Source organism: Haliaeetus albicilla, chromosome 24 (assembly GCF_947461875.1).
Source record: "Haliaeetus albicilla chromosome 24, bHalAlb1.1, whole genome shotgun sequence".
NCBI classification, from domain to species: Eukaryota; Metazoa; Chordata; class Aves; order Accipitriformes; family Accipitridae; genus Haliaeetus; species Haliaeetus albicilla.
In genome coordinates, this window is record NC_091506.1 from 7,304,444 (window position 1) to 7,320,560 (window position 16,117).

Sequence of the window (16,117 nt, forward strand, 5' to 3'; positions counted from 1 at the left end):
GTTAAACAGCAAGCCTACCTCCTCTGTGCTGGCTTCATCGCTTTTTTTGCTAGGTCTTCAAGAGGACACATCCGTGGTTTTTAACAGAGCGGCTGCAGATCTGGACACGAATGCAGGAAGGCAAGCAGTGCCTTTGTGCTGCTGGCTAACTTCTCTAGCAGGGAAAGCTGCAAACAGAAAAGATATCAAAATTATCCACTCCATGTTGTCCTAGGTTGGAGGAAAGGAGCTCAGCTATATGAGGGACGATGCTGTGATCACACAAAATAAACCAGTGATAATACAAAGAGGCTAGGACCCCTGGGTGCTGTAACTGGAGAGCTGCAGGCTGCTATTCAGTCTGACTGGAGGGAGTGTACCATTCTGAACCAGTGACCAGAAGCATGGATCTGTTCGCACAAACTCACCCAAGGTTAGGATCATCATGCAGCAGCCTCCAGAAAGGTGGGTACCGCACTGCGTAGCTCACGAGCAGTCTGCCACATCAGCCTGCTGCACGGACAGCCTAGGCAGCCAACCCAGTCTGACTTACTGATCGCATGTGGCAGAGTTCATCTGAAGATACACAACCACCACTAGCCCAGACTCCCAAATTGCTTCTGCTGTGACCAAACTGCCAGGTGAACAGTCTTCAAATCACACCCAGACAAGTTTACAGGCAGGGGCTGAGGGGGTGAGAGGGCGGAAATAATGCCTGCAAGAACCTGACAATAGGAGCGCCTTCCCAAACGAGAGAACTTCATGTTGTTTTCCTGGGCAGCAATGACTTAGCATCACCGCTACAGTCGTTAGACAGTCTCTGAAAGGGAATAAAGGTTCTCAAATAAAAAGCATAATTTACAAGCAGATGCGCTAAGCTCTATCACTACATCAGAAGCCACGTATAATGCTGGTGTTTTGCTTAAACAGCTAGGGGAGAGGAGGCCTCTCATTCTCAGCTCTGCAGCAGGCTTCTTTGCAACCAGCACCACTGTGCTCTCTCCATCCCCTTTACCACCTGGGAATTAACTTCCCTACTAAGTAAGGATGCTGGGAAACTCAGTAAGAAGCATTTCAGGGTTTTCCAATATAAAGTATTATCAGACTGGAAAGCCCAACTTGACATTCCTGCTGGGATGCCAGCTGCAGCCAAAGGCAGGGAAGAAGGGAAGGGAAAAGACTATGTCACCTGTGTGTAAGCAAATTAGAAGTTAGACCCGAATAGCCACAAGGAATGAGACAAAAAAGCAGAACGAAGCAACTTCCAACTTAAGCAACAGCACAGTACTGCCTTAAAAAAAAAAAAAAAAAAAAAGGTGACATTACATATGGCTGAGACACACAAGCGCAGAAATAGAAGAACTGAACAAGCATCAAAAAGATATCTCATTGGGTTAATTTTCAGAAACTTACTAAAATGCATGCAAGAGATTCATCACAAAACCAGCTGAACTCCATTGTATTTCAACAATAGGTTTATTTTAAGAAACATAACATGACATTAAGTAAAAATGCAAAATTGTGCAATTATGGCAAAATGTTTAAAAATCCACACATTTGCCCTCATAGGACTACAGTACTTCTTACTAACATACCTGAGCACTGAATGTTGGATGCCACTTCTAAACAGCCTTATGAACAGGGAGCTCTTCGATTTCTTGTAGAACATACATACACTGCATGTTTGGTGCACCAAAACTGCTTTTAGTTATTCTAAATTTTACTGATGGAATCAAGTGGAAATTACAAAATGTCTCCTTCTAAAGTAACTAATAATTTTGGAAAAAGAGATTTACACTCACGTAAGTCCTTACAATGCTAGAAATTCATTTAATAAAGGGAAAAATGAATGCAGAAAAGAAACACCACGTGGGGAAAAATGTACAGATTACTGTTTAAATATTATCAGTACCTTTGGTGCATTATTTTTTTTTTTTGTGCTGTGCAAGTTTACTTAAGCCTGACTCTAAAGCAAAACTTTACCAGGAATCTGACTTTCAGCAAAATGTAGAAGCATCTAAGAATTGGCAAAATGTCACAGCAACATTACTGTCTCAACAAACTCCTCATGCACAAGATTTAGTATATTCTACTCCCACGGCAAGTTCCAGGATTTAGCTTTTAAACACATTACAGACTTGGATCACACCCTCAGTTTGAATGGTTAAACAGAATGGAGATCTTCGTACTTTAGTGCAGATAAACAAAATTAACAAACCTACTGCAGAATTAACCACAGCATATTGTACTTCTATACATCACATGACCAGTCAATTGCTAACTCAATTCTATTTCATAGTTTCAAGTAATATATTGAAATTTGTTCTACTAAATAAATATAGAAGATTGTCAAAAAGCAGCAAGAAGTCTTGTAAATATTCAACCAAGCTTAAAAAAAAAAACAAAAAAACAAGAAAAAAGTTACATAACACTTTGCAAAAAAAAAAAAAGGTTTTACACACAAATGCAACACTGTTAGGGAGGGTGCTTCAGAAAGCTTGCAGCTAGAGGCCTACAACAGCGCAAAGAGAGCTAGCCAAGGACTAAGGATAATTCTAAAAATGAAATTAGTTGTACTTTAAAAAAAAAAAACAAACTCTTATTCTTGGCTATGGAGAGATATATATATATATATATATAAAACGGTATCCAGAAGAAAACTAAACAAAGAAACAACACACCTCAACACTGCTGGAAAATGCAGTTTTAGCAAGAACTGTCAACTTCAACTTCAGAAAAAAAATTCACGCGCTCGCATTTTAAAGAAGCGGTTTGGTGAATCTCTGGAAGATGAGGTATGTAATGCAAAGAGGCTTTTTTTTTTTTTTCCTTTTCATTTCACAGTTTTTTTGTTTGTTTTTGCCTTTTAAACATTTTGTGCAAGAATTAAGAAATAGAACCAGGCGAGTATTTTCATGTATTAGAAAGATTCCATTTGGGAACAGTAAGACCACATAGTAAACAAACATTATCCAAATCCTCAGCCATGCCAGGGGGATAAACAATGAGCTAAATATTTGGCTTACTGAAATATCAGCTGTTAAGCCAGATAATGGTAAGCACTTACAGCCAGTGATGGCCACTGCCATTTCAAGTTAACTGCTTCACTTAAGTCAATTTGAGAAAATAGGGAAGAGTAAGATAACATACTCACAGCTCTGCAAAAATTAGAGCTGTAACAAATTAAACCTGGCAAATTACAGCTGATACGAGTTTTAGGATTCATCTTTTCCCTTTCAAATCCAGTTTTCACTACTGAAGTAGAGGCTGAACTTTGAACTTATTTACTTCTTAAAAATAAGCTATATGTTAAATACATAGAGAAAAGTGTTGCAATATATTGGATCCCTATTCTATATTTGCATCTAAGATTATTTAAGCCATGGACACTTACTGTCAATTTTGCTTTAATACACTGGATAATGACGACAGCTCAGTAGTGCAAATTTTCACATTATAGATCAGAATGAAATAGAAGTTATCTGAGGGCTTGATTGGAGGGAGAAAAGAAAAACAACTTGTAAAGTTAAGCCACACTTCCAAATTACTGGAGCACGTGCCAACTCTGCCCATAGCACTGTACTTTAGTGGAGACAGAATGAACACTCCACACAAAAAGAAAAAAATAAAATCAATATCATTAAGGCCATATCCTGTCACCATTCTGTGCAAGAATACCACTGCAGTAAAAATGTTATGTTAAAAAAGACAATATGATGACAGGACAGGGCCTCAAGACAGACACACACTCAATGAAAAATAACAGGCTGTCTTAAACAATAGCATAAGGCTAGCCCATTTCAGACAAACAAGTATTAAAAACATACTAGCACCATCAACTTTTGGGTTAAAGCCCTTTATGGGATGAAAAAAAGGTTTTAAGCAGTGTTAAAAAAAAATGTTTTTACAGCACTACATCTACGTGGCAGAAAATAGGTGTTGGGATTTTTCCTGTCCCTATCAATTAAGCTCAATTTTAACAAAAATCCAGACAGGAAGTGGTACAATAATCTGAACAGGCCTCCTTCTGGGGCAAAGGTACTCCATGTTCCAATTCTGACTTGAGTTTTTCTCCCAAATTGTAGTGCACAAACAAAATCACAAACATCTTAGCAGACTTCAAGAACAGTACAAAAAAAAAATCATTATGAATCAGGATCTACCATTCCTCTATGTATTCAGTCTAAAATTAAAAAAAAAAAAAACCAAAACCAAACAAACAACAACTTAGTGATATTGCCTCAAATTTACCCGTATTTAAAAAAAAGAGAATAAAGAAAAGTCACTTCAAAACATCTTGGACATCCTTAGCTATTAATGCTAGATTTTCTTTCACTGTAGTGCATAGTTATCCTGGCTCTTCCACTTAATTTGCTCTTACCACAAAAACACCCCTCTAGTATGACATGATTAAGTGTTTACCAGAAAAAAAAATGCTGATAATTGCACTTTGTAACCTCCTTCTCATTTCCCAGGAAAATATCAGTAAATATGAAACTGAACCAGTAATTCCCTCCCCAGACTGCAACCTTTAAAGAGCACCCATCCCCATATACAAAAAACTGCCTGTTTCAGCTTACAATAAATACTGACAGAATTTCTTTGTTTTCTTTTAAGACATGTTTTCTCTAGCATCAGATTACCACTGAAATCACTAAGGCCTGTTACTGAAAAAAAAATTTAAATAACTTTCTGAAGACACTGCGGATACAATTTAGCAACAACACATTCAAAATGCCGACCTAAATCCCAGAGCTTATCGGGAGTCTCATATACTTTTTGCCATTGGTCAGTAACCTCATCATACTGGTAGAGTGAATTCTTCCTGCTGGTTCTGAAAACATGTTCTTCAACAGTGACTTGAGTAGCTCTGACAAACAGATGGAGTTTATTTTTGAGGAGTACGAGTTTTATATACGGATTAATGGACTGATCACATGGAAAGTCTTTTTTTCGAGTCCACTTATTTTGTTCAATGTCATAGGCCTCTACGGTAAACATACGTTGATGGTTTCCACAGGTTCCAGCTATGTAGTAGATGGAGTCATTGTATACAGTTGCCAAGCCTTGGATTCTAGGCACAGTCATTGGGGTCAAAAATCCCCAGTAATCCTTCTGAGGATCATAGCAGAGAAAAAATTCCCCTGAAAAGAGAGAGGAAAAATAAAACATAACTTATGCTTCATTTCCAGAACAGCAATTCTGCAGCTACTAAGTTTTCAGGTATGTTCTTCCACAGACAGAAACAGTCTACCAATTTTTAAAAGCCTTGGTCCCATAACAAAAATCCTAGCACCATTGTCTGCTTTCTTTCAAGTGCATTACAAAAATATTAATAGCATGAGTAAAAACTACTTTGAGGTTCTATTCCAGCTGAAGAAGAAGGAATTTGAAGCACAACAGAAATACAACATTTTACATATTTCCTAGCTATCCTTTACTACTTCTAAACCATGCTTAGTAGTAATTTGGGACAACACCTTTCAAGATTCCAGTCTTGAAGTGTCTGAAGTATTTGTTTCATTCTGTAACATCTTCACAACACATCATCTACAGACTGTGGAGTCTCAGAATTCAGTGCTTGAAAAGTTGTTAAATCTGAGCAAATACTTGTGTCTTGTACTACACACAGATTTTAAAGCTACTTGTATCAGGTGGCTAGGTTACACATTTAGATTGATTTGTTTAAAAGGATGCCAGGTGAATACTTGCAAGAAGCTACTGATTCATCGTTAGTTTTGCGATTAGACTATAAAACGCCTCTTCTGTTGACTGCACAGAGTAGCATCTACAGACTGTACATAATGGAGATTCAGATGACTGAAAGCTCATGCTCTGCAAACTTGATGAAAAGAACATGGATAAAGACCACCTTGTCTTTTGTAAAGCCTGGGGGAAGAAAGGCCTAACATTTGCCAAATATTAGCATAATTCAAATCATATATAATTTCACATGGCTATTTTAAGAATTTTAACCAAGCTGCTGTGTAACCGAGCACCTCAAGTATAACAAAGAATACAGAAATAATACAGTAAAAATGAGTGGAACATAGCTTGAGAGATTAAGTCTTACAGATAATAAATTTTTTGATTACCCATTTTTGTTCCACAGTGTAACCTCCTACGACTGACACTTGCATTCCGTTGGCATTTTAACACTCTTATCAATCCTTATTGACTACTTCAAACTTATGAGCTTTCTCTAGAAAAATTATTGAAAGTTAACTTTTTTATACTACTTCAGTGCAACTCAATCAAGGTTTTATCTACCACACTCAAATAGAAAAGTTGCCTATTTCCCATACGACGAATCTTTATAATTTGCTCGTTAGCCCAGTGAAGTAGCTTGCTCATTCATGCGAGCATTGAGTTGTTGTTTAAACCACTGAAGCACAGAATTAGTGAAGCTAAAATTTGTAAACAAGATGCACTCTTATTCTATAGTTTATAATATCCACTTCTTAGCAGTTCTAAGAAACATTTAAAGGATGAACAAATACTCTACGATGTTAAATATTCTTCAGCATTCCTTTTATCTAAAGCAGATGTCTGACCCAAGAGAAGAGATGGATTGACAGAACTTGCTAGTGTAACAGAATTATTTAAAGCCACAACCAACAAGAGTCAAACCTGATACAGAAACAATGAAAGAAGAAGAAAACTCTCTGCAAATCATGCAGAAGCTCACCAACCTTACCAAGTAGCAGGAATGCAAAGTCAAGAAATCAGGCTGACTACTTCTGGTAAATAACAATGACCTTACAGTATTCTCTATCCTGTTTCTTTCCTTTGTATGGAAAGTGACCCAAAGAGGGAGCTGGTATGGATCCAAGACCCCAACTTCTGCAGGTGTTTACACAGGTGGACCTTAGCAAAGAATAACCAAGATACCCCCTCCTCCTTTCTTTCCACTTCTTGGGACTCTTGCTACAGCCTCATAGACCAGTCTCAGCCTTTTTAAGTGTAGACTGCTACATGGCTCAGGCATACATAAAAATACATATTTTATACAAGATCTCTATAAAAAAAGGGAAGAATAAATTATTTGATCCATTCCCATAATGATCCTTTTCATTCAGTTAAGAATCAATATCTAATACACCAATAAGTCCGATCATTTACCAGAAGAAAGGATGTGAAGGCAGTACTATAATTACTGACCAAAGAAACAGCTAACTAGAAAGAGATAAATCATCTGTCTTAGTTACTAGGATGACTTCAAAAAGCAGGGTAGGGCAGGAAACGGAGGCCTACAGTGGTTAATTGACTTTTCCAAGTCACCAAGAATACAGACACCAGGAATTTTCACAGCTTTAGCTAAATAAAATGCAAAGTGCTTTTTCATAGGACTATATATTTTCTTCAACACTACTGCATTTCACCCAGATAAAGAAGATTTAATAAAGAAATTTCACAGTAAAATTTAATACTATACTGTTGACTTAGAACACCACCAAAACTGCCATTTGTGCAATAACTCAATACTACAACTTAGTGACACATTCCCAGTGCACAAGAACTCAAGCAGCAACCTCCCTCTTCCTCGCCCACTGCTCTCCCTAGCTTTCTTCCCACCCCACTGTCCTGGGCCACTCTTTAAATGTCCAGGAAACTTGGATTTTCTAAGGTGCTTAAGAGAGTGCAGACAGTTGGATTGAACAACCCACACTTCCAGTAAAACACCATATAGTCAGTCAAACCACCTTACCCTGTAAAACATAGATGTTATCCTTATATTCCACAGCACTATGAAACTCCATTGCTACTGGCATTGGACAGACAGCTGTCCAACAGTTCTCTCGGCTGTCATAACACTCCACAGACTTGAGTGAGTTTCGCCCATCTCCTTCATAAACGCGACCACCTATTGCATACAGTTTACCACAGCAATGAACCAATTTGCAGCCTATTCTGGCTCGCAACAAAGGAGCTTTCGGAATCCACCTATTGCCAGAGTGATCATACATCCAAAAATCACTCTCTGCTCTGTGGTCAATGGAGACCTCGCTGCTGCTTGGTCTGTAACCACCCGCAATATAAATATCATTATCAGGAGATACAAGAATTCCAACCTCCCTCAAGTCATTTGGTGGCTTGCATAGTTTAAACACTCTCCCTGTGACCGAATCTAAACAAGGCACTGTTTGCTTCTTTCCTGAGTGTTTGTGGGCAGCATCAAAGCATATGATCATTTCAGAAGCGGTCATTCCAAGCCGTTGTGTATAGCCATTGGCACTATGTTGTCCCTTTTGTACACAGCTTTTGGCCATAGCCTGTGCAAACACGGGAGGGATTTTCTCTAAAAATGTCTCTTCCAACAGAGGCATACGGATGCATTTGGCAAATATTTCTGGAAGGTGCACTTCTCTCTTATTTTGTTCATGCTCAAACCACCTTATAATGCTGTCATAAACATGTTCTTCCTTGTCTACATTTAAATCATCACTGTCGAGTATACTTATCAGTTGGTCTTTTCTCAACTGAAGAAATTCTTGCTCTTTGGTGACACTCAGAAACTTTTTACGAATGTAGTCTTGTGATCTGTCTTTGAGTTCCTGATGACCGTAGTGATCAGCAAAGATAAATACCCCAATGGAGTTCTGTGGGTCCAAATGACTGATCATGTATTTAGCACACTGGTCTTGTATGGAAGGGATCTGGAAGATACTAGCTGCAGTGAACAAAGCTTGAACGTTGGCCTCTGTCAGCATTACTCTGGAGGTATATGCATAGTTCAATACTAAATGCATTGACTCTGCTTCAACACCAACTATACGAACTTCTTTCTGGGTACTCTCTGTAAGGCCGCTAGTGAACATAGATCTACAAAAGAAAAATATTTAGCAGTTTATTTGTAATTACCTTTTAACTACAGGTATAAGAAATTAAATTATATTGTACAGCTAATCCCAATGTGCTTGCCCTTATATCAGCACAAATATACTTATCACTGAAGTTACACTGCCCTGTTTGGGTACCTAAATTTAAGATCAGTTCTAGACTTACTGAAACAAAAGTGGCAAGCTGGAATTTCTTGCTTAATTATCTCTAAGCCCATATTAAAATTCACTCAGTTTACAAGCAAAGCTCTTGACATATCCAAGTCTTTGCACTCAACTTTCAACATGTTATTTCGCATGCATATTCTAGCCTGCTAGAATATGTAACTTTAAAAGGAAACAAGTAGTTTAACTATGCTGTTACTGTATCCAAGATACCCTCAATACTGGAGGCATTTTTGTTTGGGTTTTTTTAATAATGTGACATTTTCTCCAGTGAAACTTTCCTTTGATAAACAGACACTAACAATTAACTGACATTAAGGGAACAGTAATCTTAACTTACTAGATGCACTATATTATCTATAATTACATGGAATGTTAGTATAGGTGTGATTTTTTTTTTTTTTAATTTTCATTTAATGAAAATAAGTTATAGTTCTTCTTTGGTGATCACCACTAGAACAATGGACTATCGTACCTGAAATAAGGACTGATTGCAGCAAGAACATTCCTATGACAGGAGAATGTTTTCCCATGATCCACTTCCACTACGATATCTGTCAGTTGTCCTTCATCATACATGGTTTTAAGCTGCTGAAGAATACTACAAGCATGGAAGGGGTCCATTCCACTGCTGACTGTGTTTGAAGAAGGAATTCCGTTCAGTGTTTGTGAAAACTTACTTGGTTCTAAAAAGCAAAATTGAAACTGTTTAATAAAAAACAGAAAACCAACCCCCCAGAACTCCCCACACACGAAAAAAAACATGCACGAACAAGAATTAGCACAAATTAATATTCCATACTTCGTCACTGTCACCTTCCATCAACAGCAAGTCTAACATTTTCAAGGGTGAATAAAGATACCTCAATTTTTTTTCCCTTTTCCCAATGTACATGCAGATTACCATTAACCTATAAAATTATATCAATTAAGAAAAAAATCATATAAATAGTTCATATTTTTTACATATCACTGGGAACGGGAAAAATAAAGCCAAGAATCACAATGCTTACTGACTTATAGAATGGAAAAAGCAAAGAATGGAGAAGAATAAAATAAGCCCCCAATCTACATCACCATTATGCCAGTCTATATGTACATAGTTAACTTTACACTGAAACAGGAACTGTCTCCTAACTTACACAAGTGATGGTTAATAGCGCAGACTCACGAAGAAACAGCCCTACAGTAAGTATGTTGGGCAACAAACTTAAATTCACATAAATTTGTATATACAGTTACATGTTTTTCTTTACAAATAAAATACAATTACCATTTAAAATTACTCAGGTATGAAGGCGCTCACATATCATTGTGAAAACATATAAAGTGGAGTACATGCTTCTAAGTAACATGCGATATGCCTAATGAAGTTAAATCCCAACGTGAAAATTGAGCAATATCTCAAGCACAAAAATCTGTTTCGTAATAGCAACAAAATTTTTACGCAACAACAACAAAGGCGAGCTCAAAAGAAAAACATTAGGTGGTAAGAGCTGCAAATCAGGTAAAGCTGCTGACTGCAACAGAGAACGCTTCCAACAAATTTTGGGCAACACAAAGGGGTAAAGAGGATAGTGAACAACAATGTTGATGATGAATAGGAGATTTAAATTCTAACTCGTGGTGATATACAGCAGTTACAATTTCTCTTACTCAGAATTCAGACACAGCTTTGAGCACAGTCACAATTAAATCAGTCGGGATCTGCTGTTGGGCACACATTTCCCATGGCAGGCTCGAGGCCAAATATTGTCAGTGTCTCTTCAAAGTACTGTTAACGAAAGTCTTCAAAACACTCTTCCCCCCCCCCCAATACAACAGTAAATACTTAAAGGTAAGATCTACAACAGGGGAGTTTACTTTATCACAGTAACTGAGCTCCAAGATTCAAAACTAACCAATCATTAGGGAAGGGGAGAATTTGTACTTGTACTTGTTTAGAAACAATGTTAATCACAAGTGAGCAAATTCCAAGTAAATAATACCTTGCTAGATTGGTTCCAAGGCTTCCTACCTAGCAAAGCTTTGATGTACAAGAAAACTTTGATGTAGCTACCATTGCAGAAGAGTTTCATTTACTTTCTAACAGTGAAAAAGATGCAAAATAGTTCCTTCTCTGACCCTGCCAGTCACTCGGGCAATGAGCACATGCGATCAAGGCAGCTTCCAGTGCTGGAATAGATACTCATCCCTGTATTCGTTTTTCCTATTTAATCCTTGACATTATGCACATTACAGCTTTCACCCCATAAAACTGTCTCAGTCACTTTCATCACCATCATTTTCTCCCTCCTGCCCCAAGCACCTTTTTCCTCTATTAATATTCCTCCCACCTGCACCTCAAAATTTTAACTCTGTTCCTCCCAAACATCACCCCAAAATACTCTCCGCATTAGTTTCTCAGACACCCCTCCCTTCTCCACTCCCTACACACTCACCTTCATAGAAGCCGTTCACCATGGACAACCCCACTCCACCCTCTCGGCTCAGCTCCCCTCACACAGACCACAGTGTGGGGATGTCCCTCACAGGAAACCCTCCTTCCACCCTAACAAAGCACAGTACCACTGCACACCTCCCCTCACGCCATACTGCTCTCTCCCCACATACAGGCCCTCACTCAGGCGTCCTCTTACCTCACACCCCTGACCCCAACCCCCACAGACACCTCCCAGGCACCTTCCTCTGCTATTACCTTCCCGACGCGGAAGCGACACCCCACACTCCAAGCCCCCTCATCCAAGCCCCCCTGGGCCCACCCACCCACCCCTCAGCCCAGGGACCCCAAGCACCCCTCCCTCACACCGTGCTCCCCACGGACACCCCCCACGGAGCACCCTCCCCGACAACCCTGACCAGAGAGGCCCCAACACCCTTCCTCTACACGCCCCCCCCCAACACCCCGCAGAGACACCCCTCAACACATAGGCCCCAACACCCCTCAGCAGGGACCCCACCCCACAGGCCGCTCCCTCACTTCAGCCCGTTCACCCGCTCCGGGGGCCCGGCCGCACCGACCTCCTAACGCTGCCATTCTCGGGGCCCCGCTCCGGCAGCGGGAGAGGGGCGGGGAGGGGGTAAGGGGGGGGGGGGCGGCCCGAAAGGAAATGTCACCGGCGCTGCTTCCCCTGCGCCGCTTCCTCTCCGCGACCCGCTTACTCCCGCGGAAGCCAACCCCGCTCCTCGCACTGACCAACCTGGGGCCCGCGGATTGGCCGCCGCCCCCGCTGCCTGCCGGGAAATGTAGTGCGGGCCGCCTAAGGCGCACGGCCGCTGGCGCGCGGGGCATGCTGGGAGTTGTAGTTCCTCCCGTGCGGGCTGCCTGGGAGTTGTCGTTTCCGGGAGGCGGCTGGAGGGGGCGGGCTCTGCCCGTCGCGTAGCAACGAGGAGGCGGGCGCCTCAGGGCGGAGCGGCCATTTTGGGGCCCTCAGGCTGGGACGTGTGGACACCCTGGCCCAGAGTCCTTTCCTCTCCAGGGGCTCCCAGCAGAAATGGCTTCTCTACATAAGTAAATCCCCACCGATTCCTGCTTTATCAAGCCTTGTGCTACCTCTCTCCTGTCCACACTGACCTGCACCTCCTGGGGCAAACCCTCCCGAAGGGAGCTCACCCAGAAGCTGTCTGCCCAACAGGTCAGGGAGAGCAGACGCCACGGCGGCTGCTGGAAAACTGGCAGAAAAGGGTAAAAGAAAATGTCTGCTGCTATCCTAAATCTACAAGGACACCATCAGGGGCAAGACAGTGTCTGGATGCAAGACCCATTGCTGCGCAAGGCTGAATTGACCTTTCATGAAAAACTATAATCAGCTACTTGGTCTAAAAGCTTGTCACACTGGGAGACTTTTTCATTTTTCCTGTGTTTGTAACCCCCAGCACACTGTGGCCAGCCAGATCAGCCGTACCAATCCTACACAGAGAGCAGCTGAATGACTCCAGCAGACAAGCAACCATTTTGTTGCCAATGACCTTTAATATCACAAAGCACTGTTTCTCCATCCCGGAGATGAAGTGGCTGATAGTCACCGGCTTTTCCAGTTTTCTGCAGCAGCTAGCCACTGGTTTCATTCTTGGTAACTGAGTCATTACCAGAAGTTTGCTGTGGAAGAGTCATTGTTTGGTTGGGGTTTTTTTCCTTCTTTGTGAAATGCAGTTAATGAAAGACGAATTAACAAGTAATGGAAGCATTCTGAAGTCCACTATATTTTTCTGGTTTTAATCAAAATAGATTTAATACAACTTTGCAGCTTTTAACTGGGAATTTTTGTTAAGAAAAAAATGTCAACAAAACCAATTTAAGAAATATTTTAAAAATATATTTCCCTTTGACTCTCAGAAATAATGTAGCATGGGTACATTACCAATGCTCTAAAGCAGATTAATTTAAAGGCGAGAATAGTACCAGTCAGTGTCATGTTATGTGGTTTTGCTTTCATTTGCAAGGCATAGCTTTTCCCTACTTTAGCAATTATCAGTGGTGTCCAGGCTGCTGTGGATGATAATACTACACAACACTGGGATGATAGAGACTCTGATGAAGGAGGTGTAAAAGAAAATAGAACTTCACGTCTGCAAATCGATTCTGCAGTTTTCCAATTTCCCCATTCAGCAATGGCACGGCCTGTAAAATTGTCCCTAGAAATATAAAACGAAGGGAAGGAGAATACCTCCACTCTTGCCTTTTAGCAAATGACACTGCCTGATACAGTTCATTTCCTTTGGCATGGACTGGGCTGGATTAGTGTTCAAAATGCAGAAGTGAAGTGGAGAATGTTTTTAAATCTAGATACCACATTGAACTGGTACTTCAAAGCACGAGCTTTTCTTGAAATAGCTTACCTTTGTATGGTTTTTGGTGAAGCAAATAAAAGAATATTTAAACCTGTTTGTATGGCAATTAAGAGGTGTTGATATCAGCACTATCTCAGTCTGAAGTCTTTCTCAAGTGTGATACGCCATCACCCACTCCCCTCTCTGGAAACCTTCATTAGTACTCCCTAGCTCTCAGGTTTAGCACAGTGTAGCACTCCCATGGAAGTCTAGGGACCAGGCTTTTTCACCCAGCTCTGCATATTATTTGCTGGATCTCACAGGTGCAAAATGAGAAGCATGTTGCCTGTGCAAGTTGCTCTGAAATCTGTGGCAGACACCTAGCATATTAAAGCTAGGTATTATAAATGGCATTTGCATTACACACAAATATTAGAACCAGTTCTTTCAGAAATCACAAGATGCTTAGTGAGTTCCAGCTCCCTTTCCTTCTGCCGCATCCTTTTCTTTGTCTTCTGTCATTGTTTTGCCTGGGAAGAGATGCAGGCCCAGTATTTGAGCTTAGAACTAGAAGTCAGAATATTGGGTTTTGGCTTGGTGCTGACACTAATTTACTGCATGCTGTTGATCAAATCATTTGATTTCATGGACTTTGGCTTCCTAGGAGGCAATGAGGAGCTGTGAATAGATATATTGATGTAAATTTCTTTATCAATATTATAATAATTTTTGGTAGGGTGGTTTTGTTGTTGTTGGCAGGGAGGGGGTTGTGGGGTTTTGGGTTTTTTTGTTTTGTTGTTTTTTTTTTTTTAAATTCTTCTGGTCAGCAATGCACCAAAACTGATGATACTATTTTAATGTTTTGCAAAAATACAAAATGTCCTGGTTATTGAGGGACTGGGATGCTTTCACTTATGCTTTAATTTCACACCTAATTTATCATCCCTGCAGATACAGCTTGAAAACATACAGCTGAAAACACTCAGTGGAGAAAGTGGTTTTTTTCCCCTCATTTGATATTCCAAAGGTTCAAAAATAAAAATGAAATAATATCATCTGAGAAGGAGCACAGAGTCTGTCTGTCTTTTATAAGTGATTAGAAACATTGCCCCCCTTATGAACTCAGAACTGGCAGTGCTTGTTCTGGGATTCTTGCCTTCAGAATAAAGAATGTCTTTGTCATAAGCCTGAGCAAGAAAAGAAGGGAAGGAAAAAGTTTCAGGAGAAAATTAAGAAAATGCACACTTTTTCAGATATTTGAGAACTTAGAAGATACCAGAAAAAAAAGAGTTCGAACAAAGAATGAAGTTATTGAAAATGTTTCCTTTATTCATTACACCTACAGAACAAATTAATTAGAAAACTGTGTTTCATCTGCTTTCAATGTAGGAATGAAGGGAGCATCATATCTTTAGCAAATTGTTGGTTTGGGTCATCTGGTAGGGAACTGCCTGAACCATCCCCAGTGCTCCTGCTACACAAGAGATGATGCACTGAGCACTTTTGGAGGATCCAGCCCTTGCTACACAGTATTAGGTAAGACTTTTCACGTTTTCTCCTGCCAGCAAAATGAAGATAATGAATGCAACTGGACAAAAATGTAACAAAAATATGAATAGGGAGCTTTTAAAGGGAACAATTTTTAATCCACATGAATGTTTCCATTTTGTATATCATGTTTAGTTTAAAATTATAGGAAGAGGTCACTGCAGCCTCTTTTCCTTTTTTTCTTGGCCCTTCCCTGTATGGAGTTTTTTCACTGAAAAGTGGAGGGCATCATGAAAGGAAGGGCCAACCTACCCACACATACACACCTTACAGTCCAAACAAAGGAGAGTAAGGTTTGCAGAAGCTTGACAAGACTTCTTAGTTTTTCACAGCAACATTTTGAATGGTCATTTTTTTCATGAATCTCTTGAGTTTTAAAAAAAAAAAAAACACACAAAACAAAAAAACCATTAATTTCTAGCAAAGTTGTTTAACTATAAAATTTAAATACAATACTAGTAAAAAAATTAATATTACTTGCTATCTCCCAATACGTCTCAATTACTAATATTTACAATTCTTCAGTTATTTGTACATGTTAATTCGTACTATGAATCCGTGAGAAGTAATACAGCTGATACAACTGCACTCTGAAAACCCCTCATATTTTAATTGGAAAAGTCTTGATATTCACTGTGGAACAATCTAACCTTGAAAAACAATCTTTTACCAGTTTGCCCTTAATGCATAAAACACTGCTCATTTTCTGCAATTCTGTCACCAAGGGGCACATTAATTTAGTTGCACAATAATTTAATACATTGATACATTGATTGAAGCAGAGAGAATTTTGTTTAGTGGTTCCAAGAAATCAC

General features: G+C 39.9%; 1 protein-coding gene across 1 annotated transcript; it reads right to left on the minus strand.

Annotated features, from left to right (window-relative positions):
• Positions 1 to 1,436: 1,436 nt before the first annotated feature.
• Positions 1,437 to 12,072, minus strand: KBTBD8 (kelch repeat and BTB domain containing 8). Its single transcript, XM_069811899.1, has 4 exons — positions 12,006 to 12,072; positions 9,460 to 9,670; positions 7,688 to 8,802; positions 1,437 to 5,123 (listed from the first exon to the last, which is right to left on the minus strand). The coding sequence occupies exons 1-4, from the start codon at positions 12,019 to 12,021 to the stop codon at positions 4,660 to 4,662; spliced, it is 1,806 nt and encodes a 601-aa protein (XP_069668000.1). The 5' UTR covers positions 12,022 to 12,072; the 3' UTR covers positions 1,437 to 4,659.
• Positions 12,073 to 16,117: the final 4,045 nt, after the last annotated feature.